Below are 23196 nucleotides of genomic sequence, written 5' to 3' on the forward strand. Positions count from 1 at the left end.
TTGGGAGGCTGAGGCAGAGAACTGCTTGAATCTGGGAGGTGGAGACTGCAGTGAGGTGAGATTGTACCACTGCACTCCAGCCTGAGTGACAAAACGAGACTCCATCTCAGAAAAAAAAAAAAAAAGTCAAGAACTGAACAAGTATAAGGACTATGTCTGAGTTGGACGTGCTAATAGCTTTGTGGACAGTGTACAACTACCTTCAATATATGCAGAGGACACTGATAATAATTTGTGGCTAAATAAATGATTTCTATCTGACTTTGCCAGAAAATTCTAATTGACTTTGGGATTATAGAGCAATAGCATCAAAATCCACCTTAGGCAGTTCAACTAGGGAACAGAAATAAAGAAAAAACAAGTTTTTAGTTTCAGGAGAAATAATTTGAAGGAAGTTTTCTTGTGTCACAAATCACAAGGTAGAGAGCTGGAGATTTGGAATTAATAAGAAAGCATTTTCAGCCAGCGGGACAACCTGATGGTCAGGATAAAGAAAAATAGTAAGATAGTGACCTGTATACAAAAACCTCTCAATTTCATATTTATGTCTATTGATTAAGTTTCCCTGATGTTCCAACCATCAGAGTGGATTAGGGATGTGGAACAGGGTAGGAGAAACAGCTCTGGCTTTAAGGTAAAATTCTGGTTTCAAATCTCAGTTCTGTCATATATTATGCAATGCACATGACATTTTCTTGTGTAAGGGAGGAACAAGGATGCTTGCTCTGCTTCATATCTCACTTCGTGAAAATCAAATGTAATTACGAACATAAAAGGTAGATTATTAATATTAAGGCAGTTGAATTTTAAAAGCTCGTTTTCTTCCCTTATACATATTCCTAACCGTGGAGACAGCTAGGTTCTGTGGCAATGAAGAAAATTGATCAATGACTGTTTTGGTATTACTTTGGGAAGTAGGGATGGAATAGGGGCAAGGGAAGGGCTTAGCTTCAAACTGTAGATAGAAGTGGGAAGAGCAAATCTTTTCATGGTGAGAAGTGGGATGGAATGTAGGTGCTAGAGATGGCGCACCAGTAGGGACTGTCACAGGATTGCGGAAAAAAATCCGGGGCTGTACTTATCTGCTCCCTTAGGCAAAATGGTTCTGTGTTAGTCTGGAGGGTGAACCTATTTTAATGCAGGAGAGCATAGACTTTTGGGTGGAAGCGGACCCTGGAGATGTACTGGCAGGTGAATAGAGTGTGGAAAAGTGGGGAAAGGAGAAGCAGGATTCATGAGCCTGAGTTCGGGCTTCCATGGATGGAGAAGCATCAGGAGTGGAGTTTAAAGACGGTGTGTTTCAGGTGATGTGAGGTCCTGGATGCCCGAAGCTTCAAGAAAATACTGGTTGGGCACTTAGCCTTCCGTCTGGTTGCCAACCCCACACAGGCCGCCTCTAGCGTCTCGATTCGCTTTTCCCTGACCTGGAACCTCCGCCAAGCCCCCAGCTCTCTTCTTCGACCCAGCCTTGCACGGGGCAGCTGTCGGGGCAGGACCCGCCTCTGGCCTGTCGCAGCCTAGCTCACAGTCAAGGGCGGGAGACTGCCGGGAAGCACTGCTGCGGCGGCTCGCTTGGGGCCACCTGCCTGGAACGCGGCGCGAGGTCCAGCGTTCCCTCCCGCTGCACGGCGGCGCGCGTGCCCCGTGGAAGGGGCGGTGTCCGCACCCCAGAAGGAGGGGGCGCCCGGCCGCGCGGACTTTCCCTTTTGCTTACTTCCTAGTCCCGGGCAGGCCGGCTCGGAGGCAGCGAGAAAGCGCAGACAGGCGGCTGTTCGGCGTTCTCCCAGGCGGCTGTTCGGCGTTCTCCCAGGTACGTCGTGCGCGCCCCGCTCCTGTGGTCTCTCTGCACCCCTTCCTGGGGTCGGGTCGGGCAGGGGCGGAGGGGAGCCGCAGCCCGGTCACGGGCTCCAGGGACCCCGGGCTCCCGTTCGGCTGCACCTGGGCCCCTAGCTCCTGTCCGGGCGGGGATAGCGGGAAGCGCACCAGCCCCCGGGACGCCGGTGCTTCTTTGCGCGGCCCGGCGCGGGAATGTGGACACCAGCGAAGCCGGCTCAGGTCGGCCCTGGGGAGAAGCGGGGGCTACACTGAAAGGGAGCCCGCGGGTCCTGCGGAGCCCGAGGTCGGGACCCCGCGCGTGCAGTGCCAATGGGCTGTGGCTGGGCCGAGCGCTCTTCCAGCCTTGCAGGCCCCGGGGGGTTGCCGCGGGGAGCTTCCGCTGGGGCTCCGGGCCTCTGGCCGCCACCTCCCTCGGGAGGCCGAGGTGGGCGGTAGCCCCGGCCCGGCCCTCCCGCTTCCCTGATTCCCGGTAGGGTCGCCCTCCCTGTCTCCTGGCCCCTCTTGGCTCGGAGCGCGGATGACAAAGATTGGGTAAAGGCTTTCAACGAGCCAGTGGAGTTGAACGCTAGCGTCTCGCAGGGGGTGTGTCCTCGCTCACTGGTTACTGCTAGGATGGAGCTTGGATTTTGGTCACCGTGGCTCAGAGGTGGGAAAGGTTTCGTGCTCTGGGTCTGTCCAGGACTCTGGCTCCCTAACCCAAGTCTGGCCTCTGCTCCCTGGCAGGCTTCGCCCCACCTCTGCGTTCCTTCATTCTTAGGATGTGTGAGTTAGGTCTCTGATTAGAAAACAACTTACAGCGTTTAAGCAAAGTCGAGTTCTTCAAGTAAGAATGCTTTGAAGTGCCCTTTACAACTTCTTCAACTTCTAAACACAAATATGAACTTGTGTTTAGAACTTAAATGTAAGCCAGGAAAGTCTTTTTCCTGTTTGAAAGAGAGAGGAAAAGAGAGAAAGAGGTGATTGGAAGTGGTGGGTGGAGGCGGAGAAAGAGGAGAGTAATTGTTCTGGGTGTAGACAACTCAGTTTGCTGAGATGACTAATCTTTTGACTCTGTTATTAAGATTTTTACCAAAGAGCAACTGTAGACATGGTGGCCTGACTTGAAGGGACAGACCAAACAAACAACAAAACACAAAACAAAACAAACAAACAACAAAAGCAAGAGCAGAAACTATTGGAAAATGATTTATTCACCAATATTTTAAAGTTTCTTCCTGTTATAAGCAAGGAACATCTTTAAGTTCTTTATAATGTACCCGTTTTACATTTACAAAAACTGCCAGAAGTTGACAGCATGTTTTGGGGGTTTCCAAGCTATCAGTTAGTTTTTTGGGGTACAGTTTTATTGATAAACTAACAGAGGATAAAAAAATCTAATGGAATACCCCCAAATTTAAAAGAGGGCAAGAAAAGAGAGACAATAGAACATAAAACAAATGGGACAAGAATAAAGTACATAGTTGTCATAGTCCCTTTGGTGCTGCTGTAACAAAATACCTGAGACTGGGTAATTTACAAAGAACAGAAATTTATCCATTCATGGTTCTGGAGTCTGGGAAGTCCCAAGATTGAAGGGGCTGCATCTGGTGAGGGTCGTCTGGCTACATTATAACATGATGGAAAGCATCACATGGTGAGAGAGAGCAAGAGAAGACAGAACTTACTTTTATAACAAACTCATTCTCACAATAACCTGCCCCCTTGGTGATAACATTAATCCATTTATGAGGGTAGAGCCTTCATGACTTAATCACCTCTTAAAAGGTTCCACCTCTTAGCTTGAAGTGAGCCGAGATCGCGCCACTGCACTCCAGCCTGGGTGACAGAGCGAGACTCCATCTCAAAACAAACAAACAAACAAAAATTCCACCTCTCAACACTGTTGCATTGAAGATGAAATTTCCAATACATGAGCTTTGGGGCACACATTCAAACCATAGCAATAGTTCAATTACTTTAAAGCCCAAAATGTCAGTAATTATATTAAATGCAATTTAATACATCAGTAACTAAATGAGACAGACTAAATTTTATGATAATCAGACTAATATTTTCAGACTAGACTTCAGAACAACCCAACAATTATATGCTGTTTACAAGAGACACATTTATGGATACTAAAAGGTATAAAGTGAACAGACGCAACCATTTATCAAAAGAAAGCTGTTGTGGCAATATTACTATTAGACAAAATAGAATTAGGAAAAAAAATCGTAACTGTAGATAAAGAGAAACATTTCACTAAGTTAAAGGTTTCACTGAGAAGAAATAAAAATTCCGAATTTATAAGTACCTATAACACAACATTAAGAAACTAGAAAATAGAAAAAGAATAGAGCCAAATTGACTGAACTAGAAAAATATAGAAAAATAGAAAATTCATAGAAAAATCCACAATCATAGTGGGAGATTTTATCATACATCTCTCAGTAACTGATAGAAAAACCAGACAAAAGATCAATAAGGATAAAGAAAATGCGAACACAATGTAGTTCACATAAGGAACCTATACTACTTCCAACAGCTGCTGAAATCACAGAGCATACTTAAAATCTGACCATATACTGGCTGATAGAGTAAATTGCAATACGTTTTAGAGAATTGAAATCATACAGAATATGTCTTCTGACCATAATGCAATTAAAGTAGAAAAGAACAGAAAAACTTATAGAAAATTCTCATATATTTGGAAATTAGTAAATACATTTCTGAATAACCCATGGGTCAAAAAAAAAATCAGAATGAAAATCAGAAAATATTTTTAATGAATTATGAAAAAAATTACATATAAAAACTTGTCAGATGCACCTAAACTACTGCTTAAAGAAACTTATAACCTTAAGTACATATATTAGAAATGAAGAGTGACTAAAAATGAATGAACAAGCAAATACCTTAAAAACTAGAAAAGGAATAGTAAAATAAATCCAGAGAAATCAGAACAGGGGAAATAATAATATAAGAATAGAAATTAATGAGCTAGAAAATAGAGGATCTATCAAGTCAGAAGTTAATTTTTTGAAAATGCTAATAAAACCTCTGGCAAGACAATAAAAGGCTGGTACAAATAACTCATCTAAGGAATAAAATTGAGGACTTCTCTTTTGTTAAATGACGTAAGCAGGAGGCCATTATCCTGAGATTGTCTCTATACTTTGAGTTCTTACATAATAAACTGCAACCTAACTTAGTTACTACATAAACAAACTGAAACCTAACTTAGGAGTCTTTTTTTTTGTAATTAATAGCCAAATTTCCACCAAATCATAAATAGCCAAGCTTTAGCCAATCACAGGCAGCCAGCTGATCAGACTATGCCCAAACAAGGTAAATGCCTATTGCACCATGCCCAAATAAGGCAGACTCCTAGCTGAAGCCCATCAGGTGATTACTGTGCTCTCGTGTTTGGTCTATAAAAGCTCACTGCTCACACTGTTGGGTGCTCTCTGAAACTTTTGTGAATCTGAGTGCTGCCTGATTCATGAATCATTCTTTGCTAAAATAAACTCTGTCAAATTTAATTTGTCTGAAGTTTCTCTTTTAACAGTTTTTGGTGTTGCAAGCAGGATCCAAAGGAGACCTATAGTGACCCTCAGGAGCTCTTAGTGACCAAGTGAATGTACCTGCGGGGTTCATTGTGCCCATTGCTCTTTCACTGCAACTGGTAGTTGTGGGTAAGTTCCTGCTCAGACTTGAGCGCTTTACATTTGCATTTTCAGCTCTCTGACTTTATTTGAGCAATTCTTTGACTGGATTGTCTCCGGAATTGGATTGGATTCAGTGAAGAAACTGAAACTGGACTGGTGCTCTAGGAGGCCTCCAGTAGATAAGGTTACTAGAAGACAGGGAATCATGGGCTTATCTGGATTTAAGGAGTCTACAACTCCATCTGCAACTCCAGCCGATTTCATTTATAAGAATTATGGACCAAGAACCTGTGCTTTTCTAGAGAAATGTGTGAGCCTTACTAAAGGTAACTTAGAATTACAGTGGACTGCCAAGATCAGCTTGGTCGTGGAGACCCTAACCCAGCAGCGCTAGAGGAATTAAAGACACACACACAGAAATATAGAGTGTGGAGTGGGAAATCAGGGGACTCACAGCCTTCGGAGCTGAGAGCCCCGAACAGAGATTTACCCACATATTTATTGACAGCAAGCCAGTGATAAGCATTATTTCTATAGATTATAGATTAACTAAAAGTATTCCTTACAGGAAACAAAGGGATGGGCCGAAACAAAGGGATGGGCTCTGGCTAGATATCTGCAGCAGGAACATGTCCTTAAGGCACAGATCGCTCCTGCTATTGTTTGTGGCTTAGGAACATGTTAAGTGGTTTTCCACCTTGGATGGACCAGTTGTTCCTTGCCCTCGTTCCAGTAAACCCACAACCTTCAGCGTGGGCGTCATGGCCATCACGAACATGTCAGAGTGCTGCAGAGATTTTGTTTATGGCCAGATCTGGGGCTAGTTTATGGCCAGATTTGGGGGCCTGTTCCCAACATGTCCCCCTTTTTTGTTTTGCAAAGCAATAAAAGCAAAGGCAGCTTTGTCACGGTGAGCTACTTCTTGCAGGAGTCGGGATTTGCATCTGCATACCATACAAACAACACAGATTAAAAGTATAACCATCATTGAAATCACAGAGCCTCCAAGTGTCTTTATCTATTTTAATGGGTTAATCGCTGCTAATCTGTCTGCAGCTCCTTCAAGCACTGCAGTTCCTGGCATTAAGGTCAGGTGTGCTTGGGATGCTTTAAATATTTGTTCTTTTAATTTTGCAATATCCAAAGACAAGTTTGTAGAGTGTCCTTCTAGATGCTTTTTTATTCTTTCCTGAATTTTGATCTTATTTAAGAGCCATTAATAGTTTCCACAAATCCTTATGTTTAGCTCCTACAGCAGGCCATATCATATGATGGTGAGGTGCCACTATACCGTCATGTTTCCAGATAATAGGAACTCTTGCCATATTTCTTACTATTTCTACCATCTGACCATTTTGTTTAGACCAGCTGAACATAGTGTGGCCATGGCACGCAGACTGAGAGGTGCAATTTAAGCTAAACATCCCGTTAGGGGACCAATCAATAATGATTCCATAGGAATCGTTGCGCAGCACCTCTGCCTGTTCTGCAATGCAATCTTCCCAAACAAGTATGTTCATTATTTCTGGCCAGGTCCAATTCTGTTTACAAATAGGTTTTTGAGGGCAGTATGCCTCAATTATAGAAACAGATTTATTATGGTAAATACTGAGATCAGAAAGCATGTGTAACTGTGTCATAGAATGATTACATCCAGGCATTATTGCCAGCCAAGATTGATAAATATGCCCAATAAGTATAATTGTTCTCTGTGTCAGCCCTTGTTGAAGGAATACTCATGGCAATGGTGATCACCGCTATCATAGCTATCATTAAATTACTCATTGTGGCTGGTTGTCCCACTTTCCTCAGGTTTTCTTCTACCATCTGTGACAGTTTCTTGATCTATCCCCAGGTAGGTGGCTCTGTGTTCGATGGTTGTTGCTTGTGATAGTTTGGGTCCTCCTCAGCGTCAGTCTCAACATGGCTGCAACCAGGGGGTCCTCGGGATCCTCCCAGAATCTCTTCTTTGGCATCTGGCTCATGATAAGGTCTCAGGTGTCTTGATGGCATCCAAATTGGCTGTTGATTCTGGCCTGGAGAAACACAAGCATAACCTCTACCCCTAGTTATTATTTTACCTATTTCCCAACTTTTTGTTGTCAGATCTCTGCACCAAGCCAGTTGTTCTGCTTCTGTCTTTGCAGCTCGTTTCTGTAGATGCTGTTCAGCTGCTGATAGCATCTGGCCTTTAGGCAGGCTCAAAAAATTTAAAGTCAATAATGCTAGATTCAATTGTATGTGGGGTGTCCCGTAATCCCTGTTTCCCCTTTTTGCTTTTGCAACTGCTGTTTCAGGGAGAGATTCATTATTTCTACAATGGTTTGTCCTTGAGAATTATATGGGATGCCAGTAATGTATTTAATATTCCATATAGAGAAAAATGTAGCTAGAGCTTGGCTAGTATAGCCTGGGGCATTATCTGTTTTAATAGAAGGTGGAATGCCCATCACTGCAAAACACTGCAAAAGGTGATGCTTAACACAGGCAGAAGACTCTCCTAATTGGCATGTAGCCCAGACAAAGTGAGAAAAGGTATCCACACATACATGTACATAAGCTAGTCTCCCAAACGAGGGAACATGTGTGACATCCATTTGCTAAAGATAATTAGGTTCCAATCCTTGAGGATTAACTCCTCCTGTAAAAGATGAGGGATGCACCATTTGGCAAGTTGTGCATCACCGGATAATAGCTTTAGCTGCTTTCCAAGTACTGTTGTATCTGCGTTTGAGACCAGAGGCATTAACGTGGGTTAAAGTGTGAAAGTGTCTAGCATTAGATATTGCAGTAGCAACTAGGCGATCAGCCATTTGATTCCCTTCAGTTAAAGGTCCTGGAAGAGGTGTATGAGCCCTAATGTGAGTGATGTAAAAAGGGTGCATTCTACTCCTAACTGCTGTTTGCAATTGGGTAAATAAAGTCATCAGTTGTTCATCTGTATGAAATCATAACTGAGCATTTTCAATTAATTGTGTGGAATGAACCACATATGAAGAATCAGAAATCACATTAATAGGCATATCAAAAGCAGTCAATACCTCAATTATAGCTACAAGCTCCGCTTTTTGAGCTGAAGTATAGGGCGTCTGAAAAACTTTACCTTTCGATCCAGAATAAGAGGCTTTACCATTACTAGACCCATCTGTAAAAACATTCTCAGCACCTTCAGTTGGCTTAAATTTAGTTATTTTGGGGAGAATCTAATTAGTTAATTTCAAAAATGGAAATAATTTCATTTTAGGAAAATGATTATCGAGAATACCCACAAAGTCAACTAAATGGGTTTGCCAAGTAAGACTATTTATAAAAGCTTGCTGTATTTGTGCCTTCATGAGAGGGACAATAATTTTTCCAGGATCGTATCCATGTAATTTAACAATCTAAGTTCTCCCATTTCTTATCATCGTAGCAATTTGATCCAAATAAGGAGTTAGAGTCTGTGGCTAGATATCTGCAGCAGGAGCATGTCCTTAAGGCACAGATCGCTCATGCTATTGTTTGTGGCTTAGGAATGCCTTAAGTGGTTCTCTGTCTTGGGTGGACCAGGTGTTCCTTGCCCTCATTCCAGTAAACCCACAACCTTCAGTGTGGGCGTCATGGTCATCACAAACATGTCACGGTGCTGCAGAGATTTTGTTTATGGCCAGATCTGGAGCCAGTTTATGGCCAGATTTGGGAGCTTGTTCCCAACAGTGGACAAAGAAGAAAAGCTTCTTAAGGCAAACAGGCACTTATTTTTTAAAGCTACAGTAGCTAGACAAACCAAGAGAATCCCGTGTATGCTTTACTTTTGTATTTTTATTTTTAATATTTGTGGATACATAGTAGGTGTATATATTTATGGGGCACTTGAGATATTTTGATACAGGCATACAATGGATAATAATAACATCATGGTAAAAGGGGTATCCATTACCTCAAGCATTTATCCTTTCTTTGTGTTATAAACAATCCAATTAAACTCTTTTAGTTATCATAAAATGTACAATAATTATTGTTGACTATAGTCACCCTGTTTTGCTATCAAAGAATAAATCTTATTCATTTTATCTAACTATATTTGTGTACCCATTAACCATCCCAATCCCCCTGCACCTCCAACTACACTTCCCAGCCTCTGTTAACCATCATTTTACTCTCTTATCTCCATGAGTTCAATTGTTTTAATTTGTAGCTCCCACAAATAAGTGAGAACGTGGGATGTTTGTCTTTCTGTGCCTTATTTCACTTAACATAATAACCTCCTGTTCCATCCATGTTGTTGTATGACAGGATCTCATTCTTTCTTATGGCTGATTAGTACCCCATTGTATATACCTACCACATTTTCTTTATCCATTCATGTGCAGATGGACACCTGGATTGCTTCTAAATCTTGGCTACTGTGAATAGTGTGGCACTAAACATGGGAGTGCAGGTATCTCCTTGATATATTGATATCCTTTATTTTGGGTATATACCTAGCAGTGGGATTGCTGGATCGTGTGGTAGCTCTACTATTAGTCTTTTGAGGAACCTCCAAATTGTTCTCCATAGTGGTTGTACTAATTTACATTCCCACCCACCAACATTGTCCAAGGGTTCTCTTTTCTCCACATCCTTGCAGCATTTTTATTGCCTGTCTTTTGGATAAAAGCCATTTTAACTGGGGTGAGATGATATCTCATTGTAGTTTTGATTAGCATTTCTCTGATTATCAAGGAAGTTGAGCACCTTTTCATATATGTTTGCCATTCATGCGCCTTCTTTTGAGCAATGTCTATTTAGATCTTTTGCCCATTTAAAAAATTGGATTATTAGATTTTTTCCTATTGAGTTATTTGATTTCCTTGTATATTCTGGTTATTAATCCCCTTTCAAATGGATAGTTTGTGAATATTTTCTCCCATTCTGTGTATTGCCTCTGCACTTTGTTGATTATTTGATTTGCTATGCAGAAACTTTTTAACTTGATGTGATCCCTTTTGTTCATTTTTGCTTTGGTTGCCTATGCTTATGGGGTATGACTTAAGAAATCTTTGCCCAGACCAATGTCATGGAGAGTTTTCTTAATGTTTTCTTTTAATAGTTTCATAGTTTGAGGTCTTAGATTTAAGTCTTTAATCTATTTTGTTTTTATTTTTGTATATGGCAAGATACAGGGGTCTAGTTTCTTCTGCATATGGATATCTACTTTTCCCAGTACCATTTATTGAAGAGACTGTCCTTTCTGCAATGTATGTTCTTGACACTTTTATTGAAAATGAATTCACTGTAGATGTATGGATTTGTTTCTGGGTTCTGTATTCTGTTCTATTGTTCTGTGTGTCTGTTTTTATGCCAGTACCATTCTGTTTTAGTTACTATAGCTCTGTAGTATAATTTTAAATCAGATAATGTGATTCCTCCAGTTTTGTTCTTTTTGCTTAGAATAGCTCTGGCTATTCTGGGTCTTTTGTGGTTTCACGTAAATTTTAGGATTATATTTTATTAACATATTTCTGTGAAGAATGTCATTGGTATTTTGATATGAACTGCATTAAATCTATAGATTGCTTTGGGTAGTAGGGACATTTTAACAATATTGATTTTTCCAGTTGATGAACATGGAATATCTTTCCATTTTTTGGTGTCCTCTTTAATTTCTTGCATCAGTGTTTATAGTGTTTCTTGCATCAGTGTTTACAGTTTTCATTGTAGAGATCTTTTACTCCTTTGATTAAGTTTATTCCTGGGTATTTAATTTGTAGCTATTGTAAACGAGATTACTATCTTGATTTCTTTTTCAGATTGTTCACTGTTGGCATATAGAAATGCTACTGATTTTTGTATGTTGATTTCGTATACTACAATTTCATTGAATTTGCTTATTACAGAGAGACTAAAGATAGTTGGGTCTGTTACTAAGTGTGTTTTCTGTCACACTGAAAAATTATACCATGAGAAGGTACATGCTTCTAGAAATTACAGTTCATAGATACGTCAATGTACAGAATGCTGGTATGACAGTTAACAATTGTTTGCTTTGTAGTTTTCACTGGAAATTAAAGTTACTAAGGGTAAAGTAATCCCAGCACCGTGGGAAGCTGAGGCAGGATGATTGCTTAATGCCAGGAGTTTGAGACCAGCTGGGGCAATGTAGCATGACCCCATCTACAAAAAAAAAAAAAGAATTCTAATTAATATATGGTACTAGAATTACCAGAAATAATAAGGGAAACAACTCTGAAAAGAAGGTAAGATGTGTTTTGGGTAAGAACAGCTATAAAGTATGAGGGGATGTTTTGTTTTGTTAAGGAAAAAATAAAATAATATTTTTCCTAAAGTAGAATGCCTGGTTGTTAAGACAATGAGAAAGAGAAAGAGTATAGAAGAAAAACCGAATGAGTATAAGAAAGTTGTAGAAGGCTGTGGGATAGGAATCCTGGGAAGGGAATTTTATATGTGATCAAACTAAGATTTGAAGAAAAATCTAAGTTTTTTTTTTTAAATTGAGCATTAATATCAAAAACATACTGATACAGAACTAGAAATTTGTCCTCTATGTTAAAACAACAAGGTTTTCTTGGAGTATTGGTCTGCTCTTAATAAGAAATCGAAAGACTTTTCTTTACCTGCTGAGTAATTGGCTTAGGAAATGAAGATTCTGTGTTTTATCGAGGTAATTTATTGTGCTTCATGTTGTCTTTATTAGATCTTTGACTGCCTCAGAGACCTGAGTTCACCTTATTGAAAGAGCAAGAGTTTCTACAATTATGTGGCTTTATTTGCCTTTGAAGTCTTTTACCAATCACTCTAGTTAAATGAATAAATATTGTTCCATAGGGACCTGTGATCCTATTTTAATCAAATATTTTAAACCTCTTGATATTTTTGACTTCTCAAAATCAAATTATAAATTAAAACCTTTTGATGTTGAACAAACTTTGGAAGCTTCTAGATGGGCTTCTGGAATATCTCAAAAGAAATTGTTTTTTCTCCTGATAAAAAAAGAGAGATATTAAACTAATTAGGCTTATTTGATATGTTATATTGCATGGGAAGCATTGTTAAATTATAAGTGATGCTGAACTTTCTTTAAGTCATATTGTATGAGTATATTATTAATATGTGCTTCAGAAATTATATGAAATTCTTAGAAACCAGATAGTCATGGTATAATACTATCAGCCAAAATTCTATTTATCATGAAATATTATATGTTGCAGAAGTAATGCAATTTCCTTATCAATTGCATTATTGTGAACTCTCATCATATCTTTAACCAAGTCCATTTTAAGCTTTGTCATCTACAAAGAGTCACTTGTTTTACTCTGGTACTTTCCAGAACACTATGAAAAACAATTATATAAAGTTGTGTGGACCTATAGACAACCAACCAACGAAACAAAAATCGTCAAGTGTTCTTTTAAAAGATTCATGAAAACGACTCTGACAAGTATAGGTTTCTGATAACTTTAAGATCATACTACTGGACTGGGTAAGAATTTCCAGAACTCTAGTGAAGAAATGGATTGGTTCATAAAACTGCCAACCCAACATCAAGCAGAATAAGAATTAATTGAATACCAGGGAAATGCGTTGGCAGATTTCCATGCTAAGTCAGCCAGCACTGACATTGTTAAGATATGCAATTTGAAAGAACACTATAATATTCATCTGAATCAAATTATCTATGATAACCTATTTAAATGAACAGCATCATGCACCTGAATTGGAGAAACAAAAATGATATTTAAAAGGATATAAATTTAGTGTTAAATGTGGCCTCATGGATTAGACAGCTGTCTGGTCCTTTCTGAGTTCATATAGCTGCCATTATTAAAAGTTCTGCACTCTATGACTCATCACAGAATAGATAACATGAAATTATGAAAAAATATTGGTGTTATGAGTGTTCTAAAATTGCTAAAATGGCTTATAATCAATGTTTGGTTTGTCAAATCCACAATTTTTATAAGATAATAAAAACCTCAGTTGGTACATTTCCACCATCCACTGGACTATTTGAACATTTACAGATGGATTGCATTCAGTTGCCTCATTGGGAATCTGCAGGAAACTTAAGTAAGTGCTGGATATGTCATGTTGAACCAAATACTAATATGCTTTTAAAGATCTCCTAATTCACCCTATAACAGATTTCACTGATATTCCAAGTGTGACTACCTGTTCAAATTGCACATCTGGTCTTTCTATAGGGTTAGGCTTTTTGAATCACATATTCAGATTTCGTGTTTAAAGCTAACAGTAGACAAAACATATAGGAGAGGCTTTACAGTTAAATTATTCCAGAAACTGAATAAGAAAACCAAAAGGAGAGATAATTAGATAGTTTGTAGATGAATTCATAACCCTAATTCTCTAATTGTTGGTAGCCTCCATTGATGATAATTAATAGTGGAGCCTTAGATAAATACTACTATTGCTTCCCCATTGATGACCCCTGTAGCACACAGTGTCCCACAGTGTCTCTTATGCCCCTCTAGCATATATTTTTATCTGTGAAGGATTTAACTATCAATCATAGGCACAGGCAACTCCATGTCCCAATCAGTAGGAAATAAGAAGTCAGTGTGGATTAGGGATTCTAACAGTACTACTGTCACTACATAACCAACTGGAAATTTGACATTGTTCTATCCCTCTTAATTTGCACTATGGTATAAAAAGGAACTTTCTAGCAGGTGCGAATCCCTCTAAATGGGCATCTTTTGTTCAAATGCTCCTTCCCTGGCTTGGAATAAATGTAAATGAGGTTATGATTAGAAATCCCTTTCAAACATTAGCTACTACAGCTGACTGTACTGGAAAGGCTATAGTTGCCCAGTGAAGTTCTCTAAATTCTCTTGCTAAAGTTTCTTTAAAAAACAGGATTGCCTTGAACTATCTTTTGGTTCGTAGTGGGGTGTGGGGTGTGATAGGGGACACGGTGTATAATAGCTAATACATCCTACTGCACTTGCATAAAGGAATCTGTTATAAAGAAAATGAAATAAGGGTATAAAAGTTGGAAAGAAGAAAACCATCATTATGTCTTGAGGATGATTGGGGATACAGAAAATGAGAAGAATCCACACACTATTAGAATTACTAAGTTAATTTAGCAAGGTTGCTCAATGCACGGTCAGTATACAAAATTTAATTGAATTTCTACATATATGTATATGCCATATTGTGTTAGATTGTTTTGCATTGCTATAAGGGAATACCTGAGGCTGTGTAATTTATAAAGAAAAGAGGTTTATTTGGCTCATGGTTCTGCAGGCTGTACAAGCATGGCACTAGCATCTGCTTGACCTTAGGAAGCCTTTACTCATGGTGGAGGAAGGGGGAGCAGGCATGTCATATAGTGAGAGAGGGAGTGAGAGGGAGGGAGCAAGAGTGAAAGGGGAGGTCCCAGACTCTTTTTAAACAACCTGAAATCCTGTGAACAGAGTGAAAACTAACTTATTACCATGAAGAGCACACCAAGCCATTCATGAGGGATACACCTTCATGACCCAAACACTTTCCACCAGGTCCTACCTTCAACACTGGGGATCACATTTCAACAATGAGATTTGGAGAGGACAAACATCCAAACCATATCACATATATAAATATGTAAAACTATTTTAAATGTTTTTAAAGTATCGAATAGAAATAAATCTCACAAAATATGCTTAAGAACTTTAAGCAAAAACCATAAAATACTATTGTGATAAGTTAAAGAAGACCTAAATAAATGGAGAGATCTGTCATGCTCATGGATTGGAAGATTCAATACTGTAATGATGTGAATAGTTCCCAAATTGTTCTATAGATTCAAAACATTGCCAATTAAAATCTCAGTGGACTTTGTTTTTTGAAACTGACAAGCTGATTCTGCCATTTATAATAATATTCAAAGGGGCAAGAATAACCGAGACACATTTGAAGAAGAACAAGGAGGAAGAAGAACGTATTTGAAGAAGAATAAGGAACTCTATTAAGTGTATATATCCTAGATATTGAGATACACATTTGAAATACATCTATCACCTAGATATTGAGATATATTATACATTTAATATAGTGTGTTGCTGGTATAGGGATAGACAAATGAACATTGGATCAGAATAGCACTGAAACAAGATCTACCCCTATATGGGCATGTGCCTATTGACAAAGAAAATATTGTTGATTATTTCCCCAAGATGATCTGTAAAAAACAAGTTAATTGAACATCCATATGGGAAAAAAGTGAATCCTTCTGCTACCTCAAATATCAACCCCAGGTAGATTATAGATCTAAAAGTGAAAGGCAAAGCAATAAAGATTTTAGAAAATAACAAAGAGAATATCTTTATGAAAATACAGAAATATTTTAAAAATAGGCTAGAAAACTCAGTATTAAAATATATAAAATATAAGAACATCTGTTCATCAAAAGTACTATAGTTTGAATAGCGGTGTCTCCTCCAAAATTCATATTGAAACTTAATCCCCATTGTAACAGTACTAATCCTAAAACTAAGTATTAAGACGTGTGACCTGTGGGAAGTGACTAAGTCATGAGGGGTCTTTCCTCAGGTATGGGATTAGCATCCTTATAAAAGGCCTTGAGATGGAAGGTAGTGCCCCTTTGCCCTCTTGCGTTCTCCCATGTGAGGACACAGCAACAAGGCACCATCTTGGAAGGAGAGAGAAGCCCTCACCAGACAACAGTGCACATGCCTTGATCTTAGACTTCCCAGCCTCCAGAGCTATAATAAATACATTTCTGTTCTTTATAAATTACTTGGTCTCTGGTATTTTGTTATAGAAGCACTAATGGACTAAGACAAAAAGATTCCATTATGAAAGTGTAAAGGCAACCACAGAGTGGCAGAAGCTTTTGGAGATGATGAATATGTTTACTTCCTGGATTGCGGTGATGATACCATGAATGTATACATATGTATGTATACATAATGTATACAAATTGTGTTCATTGATTATGTACAGTTTCTTTGTATACCAATTATACCTTAATAAAGCTAAGGAAAAAGAAAATCCAGAATAAATATGCATGGTATGACCCATTTATTTAAAAAAAAAAAAAAAGAGGGAATGCGAAGCAGTGGTTTTGGTGCGAACACAAAAATTCTGGCTTCAACAGCATTTAAATTCCCAAACCAAGCATGTTTATGTTTTAATTCTTTGTGGCCATAAATTGTACAGCTCAGGCCTTTATAATCTCTCAGATTCTGTCAATGTGGGGAATTAGTTTTACTCATAAAAAGTTTTCTTCTTGGGGATAAATTTTTTAAAAAATTTTTTGTATAGTTAGCACACTGAGAAAATACAGACAAAGGCATACAGATGCAAGGAATGGGGTAGCTGAATAGAGCCAAAGAATGATATAGGGCCCAGAAGGTGGGCAAAGAGAAGGTTGTTGGGTTTATGGTTACAAGTAAACTAGCAGTTGTGGTGCAGATAGTTTTATTTCCCCCACATTAATCTGAACAGCCCATCCAGACTTAAACACTGCTTTTTGCATTTACTTCTAGGCAGGAAGACAGGGTTCTGATGGTGTGAGTCTCCTTCAACCTAGCAAACCACCTTGGTCTGCCTGGAGTTTCCAACACCCCTCCTGCCTGCTAGGGATAGGTGTGAGGCAGGTTGATGAACATGGAACTTTTTTCTTTTGGTCCCAAAGCATGCTACTCCTGGAGTTTCATTCAGTGAATGAGAACTATAGTTTGGTTCTGTGAGATCTCTGTGAATCAAGGTGGCCACTGAAGCGGAGAAAAGAAATGCTTAAATGTTAAGAAAGTTTGAAGTGCAGAAAAAGGTGATTGTAAATCCATATGGTTAAGCTTAGCCCATTTCTTAAAAGGCTTGATTGCTCATTCCTCCATTCATTGATTTACTCACTCTTCGAATCCATGTTATTGAGTCTTGCTCTATATTTCCAGATGGTTGTGCTTTTAAGTACTGCATACTGGTTGTATATCTGTGTTAGCATTGCTGAATGTATCAGGGAATTCATTTTTTTATCCCCATTCATTCGTTCCATTCATCTGTTTCTCTCTCTCTCTCTCTCTCTGTGTGTGTGTGTGTGTGTGTGTGTGTTATGCCTAGAAAACATTTCTCAAGAATTAGAATTACGATATGCTGTCAAACACAATGACTTATTTGAACCTCTTTTATTTGTAGGTTGAATCACTGGACAATGCCACATACTTTGTGGATGGTGTGGGTCTTGGGGGTCATCATCAGCCTCTCCAAGGAAGAATCCTCCAGTCAGGCTCTGTCTTGTGACCGCAATGGTATCTGCAAGGGCAGCTCAGGATCTTTAAACTCCATTCCCTCAGGGCTCACAGAAGCTGTAAAAAGCCTTGACCTGTCCAACAACAGGATCACCTACATTAGCAACAGTGACCTACAGAGGTGTGTGAACCTCCAGGCTCTGGTGCTGACATCCAATGGAATTAACACAATAGAGGAAGATTCTTTTTCTTCCCTGGGCAGTCTTGAACATTTAGACTTATCCTATAATTACTTATCTAATTTATCGTCTTCCTGGTTCAAGACCCTTTCTTCTTTGACATTCTTAAACTTACTGGGAAATCCTTACAAAACCCTAGGGGAAACATCTCTTTTTTCTCATCTCACAAAATTGCGAATCCTGAGAGTAGGAAATATGGACACCTTCACTAAGATTCAAAGAAAAGATTTTGCTGGACTTACCTTCCTTGAGGAACTTGAGATTGATGCTTCAGATCTACAGAGCTATGAGCCAAAAAGTTTGAAGTCAATTCAGAACGTAAGTCATCTGATCCTTCATATGAAGCAGCATACTTTACTGCTGGAGATTTTTGTAGATGTTACAAGTTCCGTGGAATGTTTGGAACTGCGAGATACTGATTTGGACACTTTCCATTTTTCAGAACTATCCACTGGTGAAACAAATTCATTGATTAAAAAGTTTACATTTAGAAATGTGAAAATCACCGATGAAGGTTTGTTTCAGGTCATGAAACTTTTGAATCAGATTTCTGGATTGTTAGAATTAGAGTTTGATGACTGTACCCTTAATGGAGTTGGTAATTTTAGAGCATCTGATAATGACAGAGTTATAGATCCAGGTAAAGTGGAAACGTTAACAATTCGGAGGCTGCATATTCCAAGGTTTTACTTATTTTATGATCTGAGCACTTTATATTCACTCACAGAAAGAGTTAAAAGAATCACAGTAGAAAACAGTAAAGTTTTTCTGGTTCCTTGTTCACTTTCACGACATTTAAAATCATTAGAATACTTGGATCTCAGTGAAAATTTGATGGTTGAAGAATACTTGAAAAATTCAGCCTGTGAGGATGCCTGGCCCTCTCTACGAACTTTAATTTTAAGGCAAAATCATTTGGCATCATTGGAAAAAACCGGAGAGACTTTGCTTACTCTGAAAAACTTGACTAACCTTGATATCAGTAAGAATAGTTTTCATTCTATGCCTGAAACTTGTCAGTGGCCAGAAAAGATGAAATATTTGAACTTATCCAGCACACGAATACACAGTGTAACAGGCTGCATTCCCAAGACACTGGAAATTTTAGATGTTAGCAACAACAATCTCAATTTATTTTCTTTGAATTTGCCGCAACTCAAAGAACTTTATATTTCCAGAAATAAGTTGATGACTCTACCAGATGCCTCCCTCTTACCCATGTTACTAGTATTGAAAATCAGTAGGAATACAATAACTACGTTTTCTAAGGAGCAACTTGACTCATTTCACACACTGAAGACTTTGGAAGCTGGTGGCAATAACTTCATTTGCTCCTGTGAATTCCTCTCCTTCACTCAGGAGCAGCAAGCACTGGCCAAAGTCCTGATTGATTGGCCAGCAAATTACCTGTGTGACTCTCCATCCCATGTGCATGGCCAGCGGGTTCAGGACGTCCGCCTCTCGGTGTCGGAATGTCACAGGACAGCACTGGTGTCTGGCATGTGCTGTGCTCTGTTCCTGCTGATCCTGCTCACGGGGGTCCTGTGCCACCGTTTCCATGGCCTGTGGTACATGAAAATGATGTGGGCCTGGCTCCAGGCCAAAAGGAAGCCCAGGAAAGCTCCCAGCAGGGACATCTGCTATGATGCATTTGTTTCTTACAGTGAGCGTGATGCCTACTGGGTGGAGAACCTTATGGTCCAGGAGCTGGAGAACTTCAATCCCCCCTTCAAGTTGTGTCTTCATAAGCGGGACTTCATTCCTGGCAAGTGGATCATTGACAATATCATTGACTCCATTGAAAAGAGCCACAAAACTGTCTTTGTGCTTTCTGAAAACTTTGTGAAGAGTGAGTGGTGCAAGTATGAACTGGACTTCTCCCATTTCCGTCTTTTTGATGAGAACAATGATGCTGCCATTCTCATTCTTCTGGAGCCCATTGAGAAAAAAGCCATTCCCCAGCGCTTCTGCAAGCTGCGGAAGATAATGAACACCAAGACCTACCTGGAGTGGCCCATGGATGAGGCTCAGCGGGAAGGGTTTTGGGTAAATCTGAGAGCTGCGATAAAGTCCTAGGTTCCCATATTTAAGGCCAGTCTTTGTCTAGTTGAGATCTTTATGTCACTAGTTGTAGTTAAGTTCATTCAGACATAATTATATAAAAACTACATGGATGTACCGTCATTTGAGGACTTGCTTACTAAAACTACAAAACTTCAAATTTTGTCTAGGGTGCTGTTTTATAAACATATGCCAGATTTAAAAATTGGTTTTTGGTTTTTCTTTTTTCTATGAGATAACCATGATCATAAGTCTATTATTGATATCTGAATAGAGTCCCTTGGTATCCAAGGGAATTGGTTGCAGGATCCTTGTGGATATCAAAATTCATAGATGATCAAGTCCCTTATAAGAGTGGCATAGTATTTGCACATAATCTGTGTACATTCTCCTGTATACTTTAAATCGTCTCTAGATTACTTATGATACCCAATACAATGTAAATACTATGTAAATAGTTGTACTGTCTTTTTATTTATATTATTATTGTATTGTTATTTTTTATTTTCAAAATGTTTAAAACATACTTTTGATCCACAGTTGGTTGACTTCATGGATGCAGAACCCATGGATATAGAGGGCCAACTGTAATCTGTAGCAACTGGCTTAGTTCATTAGGAAACAGCACAAATGAACTTAAGATTCTCAATGACTGTCTCATTCTTTCTTCCTGCTAAGAGACTCCTCTGTGGCCACAAAAAGCATTCTCTGTCCCATCTAGCTGTCACTTCTCTGTGCAACTGATTTCAAGAGCAACAAGGCAAAGTATCTGGGGCACTTCCCCAAACTTGTTGCTATTCCTAGAAAAAAGTGCTGTGTATTTCCTATTAAACTTTACAGGATGAGAAATACCTAGAGGGTGTATTTTCATGTGATCTGGATCTGTCTTTCTGGCTATTTGATAGGTTTCTCCAGCCATAGTTACTTGAGAGATTACACAGTGCAAGGTACAGTAAATTATGTATTTCTGTAATTTAACAAAATAAATACTCAGTTTAGGAGAATTTGAAATACACTTCCCACATCCGGACTCTGGTCTTCCTCAGCCTCTAACTACCTTTTGAGTTCTAGTTATTGTCCAATCACTCTGACTCTCAGTTCCTGTTTTTTAGTCTATATCTCCTGCATCTTGTTGCTTTTTCTTTCTTTGAAAAGTCTTGTTTTTAATTCTAAAAAAGCCTGCCCTTTTTCCCCTTCTGAATATTTTTAAAAGTACATGTGAGCTAAATAGATTTTTAAGCAAATATATACCTAGAGGTTCCTCATAATGACTCAAAAATAGTTCGATACACAGTAATTTAAAGGTATATACTACTACCATATGTTAATTTTGCAGTCTAGGTATAATAATACCACACATTAAATTTTGATGCAACTCTCTTTGGTAAGAGCTATTTGCTGATTCTATGTAACTTTCTTCTTAAGCTGGGAACCATGTGAAAGGAAGTGAGCCTTCTTTGACCCCTGCTCAATTCTCAACCAGAACTGGGTGTATGTGGTTAATTGGGCACTGGAGTCAGAAAGACCTGGGTTAGTAGATATGTAATCTTTGGCAGGTCACTTGACATGACCCAAAAAGTTTTTCTGTCTTTAAAATAGGGATGATGATCTCTATATCCTAAGATACTGAGAGTATGAGATGTAGGAATGTAAGTAAACCATTAGCCTAAGCTCCTTGATTCCCATTTTCTCTGGAGGGGTGTGGAGGGCAAGAGTACCACGCCTAAGAGAATGGGCACTTGGGTTCGTGTGTGGGGTGAGGGTGATGTCTGTAGTAGATGTTAGCTATTATTATTATTATTTTCCAAGAAGAGATTTCATTCCCTTATATATTATGGCTTGTAAATGGATATTTCTCTGTTATGGATACTAGCAGGGATATAAGGGATCCTGCTGTTTGCAGAAAAATACCACAAAGAAATATATGCTCATTAAGTGCAGAACAAGCTTGTCCTTAGGGAACTCGCATAGGGCTGCTGCTGTTTCACATGACTTCCCAGAAGAGTGTTATGGAGGAAACGGTAGCCAGCCTTAAAAAAAAATCAGGCCCGGTGTAATCCCAGCACTTTGGGAGGCTGAGGCAGGAGGATTGCTTGAGTCCAGGAGTTGGAGACCAGCGTGGGCAACATTGCAAAACCCTGTCTCTTCCAAAAAATACAAAATATTAGCAGGGCATGGTGGCATGTGCCTCTGGTCCTAGCTACTTGGGAGGCTGAGGTGGGAGGATCACCTGAGCCCAGGAGGTCCAGGCTGCAGTGAGCTGTGATTGTACCACTGCACTCCAGCCTGGGTGACAGAGCAAGACACTGTCTCAAAAAGCAAAACAAGCAAAAAACAAGTTTAGAAGAAGGAAACTTGAGATTCCACAGACACCAAACACAGTAATGGACTTTCTGCTTTACTTCTCTGTTTCCTACATTAAGCACCATGTTAATTACGAGAACAAAGTAGATTTAACATTGACTTGATCTATGTTTAATTTCAAGAACTTAAAATAGCAACTGAAATAGCTTCATAGTTAATTGATAGATTTAAAATAATCTTTAAAAAATAATCTTTAGGATGGGCGTGGTAGCTCACGCCTGTAATCCCAGCACTTGGGAGGCTGAGGTGGGAGGATCACCTGAGGTGATGTGGTGCCTATTCACATTAAAGGTGGATCTTCCTCTCCCGGTCCACTGACTCAAATGTTAATCTCCTCTGGCAACACCCTCACAGACACACCAGAAACAATACTTTACCAGCTATCCAGGCATCTTTCAATCCAATCAAGTTGACACCTAGTATTAGCCATAATACTCTCCAATCTTTTTTCAGTGTATATATACACACTGCTTTACAAAATTGGGATTAGATTGTAAATACTTCAACTTTATAAAGAAAATGGCATCTTCATTTTTTTCTGAGGCTGTTTAGTGATTATCTGACATTCCTGAACTCTGAGGGTCATTGTGAATCCCATTCAGATAAATACTGGCTTATTTGCCCAGGGTTCTAAATGGTTCTAAAAGCTACCATTGTGGCTATACATAAAAGATAAGTGGGAACTAAATTAGAGATCAGTTTAAGGGTTCTTTTTTTGTTTAACAGGAGAAAAACTAATTTTTTGTTAGTGCTTTATCCAAATGTGAAGTCTTTTATTTGTCAATAGAATATAAGCTCAAGAATCTTGTTTTATCTCCCTACCCCTTGAACATGCCTACTATATAGTAAGTA

The 23196-nt window shown here is 39.1% G+C and overlaps 1 protein-coding gene across 5 annotated transcripts; it reads left to right on the forward strand.

Moving 5' to 3' along the window:
* Positions 1-1554: 1554 nt before the first annotated feature.
* Positions 1555-21325, forward strand: TLR2 (toll like receptor 2). 5 transcript variants are annotated; one of them, XM_063664218.1, is made up of 3 exons: positions 1709-1810; positions 5384-5510; positions 17628-20435. In XM_063664218.1, exon 3 carries the CDS (start codon positions 17644-17646, stop codon positions 19993-19995), a length of 2352 nt encoding a protein of 783 aa, XP_063520288.1. In that variant the 5' UTR covers positions 1709-1810; positions 5384-5510; positions 17628-17643; the 3' UTR covers positions 19996-20435. The 5 variants fall into 5 exon arrangements, with proteins under 5 accessions (XP_054341718.1, XP_063520288.1, XP_054341716.1 ...); XM_054485741.2 differs by having other exon boundaries at positions 1710-1810; positions 5369-5510; positions 17628-21325; XM_054485742.1 differs by having other exon boundaries at positions 1721-1810; positions 5403-5510.
* Positions 21326-23196: the final 1871 nt, after the last annotated feature.

Source organism: Pongo pygmaeus, chromosome 3 (genome assembly GCF_028885625.2).
Source record: "Pongo pygmaeus isolate AG05252 chromosome 3, NHGRI_mPonPyg2-v2.0_pri, whole genome shotgun sequence".
Taxonomy (NCBI): domain Eukaryota; kingdom Metazoa; phylum Chordata; class Mammalia; order Primates; family Hominidae; genus Pongo; species Pongo pygmaeus.